Source organism: Eubalaena glacialis, chromosome 1 (assembly GCF_028564815.1).
Source record: "Eubalaena glacialis isolate mEubGla1 chromosome 1, mEubGla1.1.hap2.+ XY, whole genome shotgun sequence".
Classification (NCBI taxonomy): domain Eukaryota; kingdom Metazoa; phylum Chordata; class Mammalia; order Artiodactyla; family Balaenidae; genus Eubalaena; species Eubalaena glacialis.
This window is the reverse complement of record NC_083716.1, coordinates 27,014,152-27,019,350: the sequence shown is the minus strand read 5'-3', so window position 1 is coordinate 27,019,350 and position 5,199 is coordinate 27,014,152. Positions and strand designations below refer to the sequence as shown.

At 37.2% G+C, this 5,199-nt stretch overlaps 1 protein-coding gene across 1 annotated transcript; it reads left to right on the top strand.

The window, feature by feature from the left end:
* Window positions 1-384: 384 nt before the first annotated feature.
* LOC133093839 (short transmembrane mitochondrial protein 1) lies at window positions 385-854 on the top strand. The gene has a single exon (XM_061193894.1). It carries the CDS (start codon window positions 431-433, stop codon window positions 572-574), a length of 144 nt encoding a protein of 47 aa, XP_061049877.1. The 5' UTR covers window positions 385-430; the 3' UTR covers window positions 575-854.
* The last annotated feature ends 4,345 nt before the right edge of the window (window positions 855-5,199 follow it).

The following is a 5,199-nucleotide window of genomic DNA, read 5'->3' as shown; positions in this document are numbered from 1 at the left end:
AAATACACTAGAAGGAATCAATAGCAGAATAACTGAGGCAGAAGAACGGATAAGTGACCTGGAAGATAGAATGGTGGAATTCACTGCTGCGGAAGAGAATAAAGAAAAAAGAATGAAAGGAAATGAAGACAGCCTAACAGACCTTTGGGACAACATTAAACACAACAACATTTGCATTATAGAGGTCCCAGAAGGAGAAGAGAGAGAGAAAGGACGCGAGAAAATATTTGAAGAGATTATAGTCAAAAATGTCCCTAACATGGGAAAGGAAATAGCCACCCAAGTCCAGGAAGTGCAGAGAGTCCCATACAGGATAAACCCAAGGAGAAACACGCCGAGACACATAGTAATCAAACTGACAAAAATTAAAGACAAGGGTCGGACGGCCCACGGAGCTGCAGCTGACCTATGAGTCCTCCTTGCTGACATTATGCTCCAGTTCCTGCTTGGATTTACTCTTGGCAACGTGGTGGGAATGTATCTGGCTCAGAACTATGACATACCAAACCTGGCTAAAAAACTTGAAGAAATTAAAAAGGACTTGGACGCCAAGAAGAAACCCCCTAGTTCATGAGGCCGACTCCAGCACTGCCTCCTGGATAAACTGATTCTCCTGTTCTTGAGGGCCTCGTTTACCATCTGAACCAAAAGCTGTTGTTTTCATCTCCAGCCTCAGCAATTTTCTTCTTTGCTAGCCCCTGCATTGCCTTACAGCACAAATGGGGCCACAAGTTAAGAACAGCCCTTACTTTTCCAACATCCTCGCTTCTTCCCTTCCTCCTTCCAGCCACTTGGGAGGTCCTGAGAATGGAATTATGGTGCTAGATTAGTAAACATGACCTTTAATTAGTAGTCTCTCCCTTATTCTTTGGGATTTCTACTGCCATTTTCAAAAGAAGATTTGATGAGTTTTGTATAGCTGATGAGATATAAATAGTGCTGATTTCACAGTCTAGCAATTATATTGGGTGTTGAAACCTTTGGTACTAAATTATGTTGTTTCAAAGTAGTAATTAAAATGAAAATCTAGAAGCCAGTTTCTGGTGAATTATCCACTAATTTTATGTTGTTGTCAGGAAGCTCCATAGTTGCTAATTTAACCAATAAATCAATTTGCTGTTCATTAACCAAGAAACTCTGTTCTGAGAGCCCTATCAGGAACTGGGGAATTCAAAAGTATTAAAAGTAATGGCCTTTGTCCTCAGTAGAATTCATAGTCTAGTATGCGTGTTTTTTCCTAATGATGCATTTGATCTGGCTCTGTTCTCTCATAAGAATCATACTTATTTTATGGGATTACAGGCACATTTGACATTACATGGTAGATAAATGAGAAGTTGTCTATAAAGGAAATTTTATGCCTTTTTACATTTAAAAAAATGTATTTAAATTATAACTTTATAGAGATTCTAAAAAAAAAAAAAAATTAAAGACAAGGAAAAATTATGAAAGCAAGAAGGGAAAAACGACCAATAACATACAAGGGAACTCACATAAAGGTAACAGCTGATTTCTCAGCAGAAACTCTACAAGCCAGAAGGGAGTGGCATGATATACTCAAAGTGATGAAAGGGAAGAACCTACAACCAAGATTACTCTACCCGGCAAGGATCTCATTCAGATTCGACGGAGAAATCAAAAGCTTTACAGACAAGCAAAAGCTAAGAGAATTCAGCACCACCAAACCAGCTCTACAACAAATGCTAAAGGAACTTCTCTAAGTGGGAAATACAAGAGAAGAAAAGGACCTACAAAAACAAAGCCAAAACAATTAAGAAAATGGTCATAGGAACATACATATCGATAATTACCTTAAACATGAATGGATTAACTGCTCCAACCAAAAGACACAGGCTCGCTGAATGGATACAAAAACAAGACCCATATATATGCTGTCTACAAGAGACACACTTCAGACCTAGGGACACATACAGACTGAAAGTGAGGGGATGGAAAAAGATATTCCATGCAAATAGAAATCAAAAGAAAGCTGGAGTAGCAATACTCGTATCAGATAAAATAGTCTTTAAAATAAAGAATGTTACAAGAGACAAGGAAGGACACTACATAATGATCAAGGGATCAATCCAAGAAGAAGATATAACAATTATAAATATATATGCACCCAACATAGGAGCACCTCCATACATAAGGTAACTGCTAACAGCTATAAAAGAGGAAATCAACAGTAACACAATAATAGTGGGGAACTTTAACACCTCACTTACACCAATGGACAGATCATCCAGAGAGAAAATTAATAAGGAAACACAAGCTTTAAATCACACAATAGTCCAGATAGATTTAATAGATATTTATAGGACATTCCACCCAAAAACAACAGAATACACATTTTTCTCAAGTGCTCATGGAACATTCTCCAGGATAGATCATATCTTGGGTCACAAATCAAGCCTTGGTAAATTTAAGAAAATTGAAATCGTATCAAGTATCTATTCTGACCACAACGCTATGAGACTAGATATCAATTACAGGAAAAGATCTGTAAAAAATACAAACACATGGAGGCTAAACAATACACTACTTAATAACGAAGTGATCACTGAAGAAATCAAAGGGGAAAGCAAAAAATACCTTGAACAAATGACAATGGAGACACGACGACCCAAAACCTATGGGATGCAGCAAAAGCAGTGCTAAGAGGGAAGTTTATAGCAATACAAGCCTACATCAAGAAACAGGAAACATCTCGAATAAACAACCTAACCTTGCACCTAAAGCAATTAGAGAAAGAAGAACAAAAAAACCCCAAAGCTAGCAGAAGGAAAGAAATCATAAAGATCAGATTAGAAATAAATGAAAAAGAAATGACGGAGACAATAGCAAAGATCAATAAAACTAAAAGCTGGTTCTTTGAGAAGATAAACAAAATTGATAAACCATTAGCCAGACTCATCAAGAAAAAGAGGGAGAGGACTCAAATCAATAAAATTAGAAATGAAAAAGGAGAAGTAACCACTGACACTGCAGAAATACAAACAATCATGAGAGATTACTACAAGCAACTCTATGCCAATAAAATGGACAACCTGGAAGAAATGGACAGATTCTTAGAAATGCACAACCTGCCGAGACTGAACCAGGAAGAAATAGAAAATATGAACAGACCAATCACAAGCACTGAAATTGAAACTGTGATTAAAAATCTTCCAACAAACAAAAGCCCAGGACCAGATGGCTTCACAGGTGAATTCTATCAAACATTTAGAGAAGAGCTGGCACCTATCCTTCTCAAACTCTTCCAAAATATTGCAGAGGGAGGAACACTCCCAAACTCATTCTACGAGGCCACCATCACCCTGATACCAAAACCAGACAAAGATGTCACAAAGAAAGGAAACTACAGGCCAATATCACTGATGAACATAGATGCAAAAATCCTCAACAAAATACTAGCAAACAGAATCCAACAGCACATTAAAAGGATCATACACCATGATCAAGTGGGGTTTATTCCAGGAATGCAAGGATTCTTCAATATACGCAAAACAATCAACGTGATACATCATATTAACAAAGTGAAGGAGAAAAACCATATGATCATCTCAATAGATGCAGAGAAAGCTTTCGACAAAATGCAACACCCATTTATGATAAAAGCCTTGCAGAAAGTAGGCATAGAAGGAACTTTCCTCAACATAATAAAGGCCATATATGACAAACCCACAGCCAACATTGTCTTCTATGGTGAAAAACTGAAACCATTTCCACTAAGATCAGGAACAAGACAAGGTTGCCCACTCTCACCACTATCATTCAACATAGTTTTGGAAGTGTTAGCCACAGCAATCAGAGAAGAAAAAGAAATAAAAGGAATCCAAATCGGAAAAGAAGTAAAGCTGTCACTGTTGGCAGATGACATGATACTATACATAGAGAATCCTAAAGATGCTACCAGAAAACTACTAGAGCTAATCAATGAATTTGGTAAAGTAGCAGGATACAAAATTAATGCACAGAAATCTCTTGCATTCCTATATACTAATGATGAAAAATCTGAAAGAGAAATTAAGGAAACACTCCCGTTTACCATTGCAACAAAAAGAATAAAATACCTAGGAATAAACCTACCTAAGGAGACAAAAGACCTGTATGCAGAAAATTATAAGACACTGATGAAAGAAATTAAAGATGATACAAATAGATGGGGAGATATACCATGTTCTTGGATTGGAAGAATCAACATTGTGAAAATGACTCTACTACCCAAAGCAATCTACAGATTGAATGCAATCCCTATCAAACTACCACTGGCATTTTTCACAGAACTAGAACAAAAAATTTCACAATTTGTATGGAAACACAAAAGATCCCGAATAGCCAAAGCAATCTTGAGAACGAAAAATGGAGCTGGAGGAATCAGGCTCCCTGACTTCAGACTATATTACAAAGCTACAGTAATCAAGACAGTTTGGTACTGGCACAAAAATAGAAACATAGATCAATGGAACAGGATAGAAAGCCCAGAGATAAACCCACGCACATATGGTCACCTTATCTTTGATAAAGGAGGCAAGCATATACAGTGGAGAAAAGACAGCCTCTTCAATAAGTGGTGCTGGGAAAACTGGACAGGTACATGTAAAAGTATGAACTTAGAACACTCCCCGACACCATACACAAAAATAAACTCAAAATGAATTAAAGACCTAAGTGTAAGGCCAGACACTATCAAACTCTTAGAGGAAAACATAGGCAGAACACTCTATGACATAAATCACAGCAAGATCCTTTTTGACCCAGCTCCTAGAGAAATGGAAATAAAAACACAAATAAACAAATGGGACCTAATGAAACTTAAAAGCTTTTGCACAGCAAAGGAAACCATAAACAAGATGAAAAGACAACCCTCAGAATGGGAGAAAATATTTGCAAATGAAGCAACTGACAAAGGATTAATCTCCAAGATTTACAAGCAGCTCATGCAGCTCAATAACAAAAAAACAAACAACCCAATCCAAAAATGGGCAGAAGACCTAAATAGACATTTCTCCAAAGAAGATATACAGATTGCCAACAGACACATGAAAGAATGCTCAACATCATTAATCATTAGAGAAATGCAAATCAAAACTACAATGAGATGTCATCTCACACCGGTCAGAATGGCCATCATCAAAAAATCTAGAAACAATAAATGCTGGAGAGGGTGTGGAGGAAAGGGAACACTCTTGCACT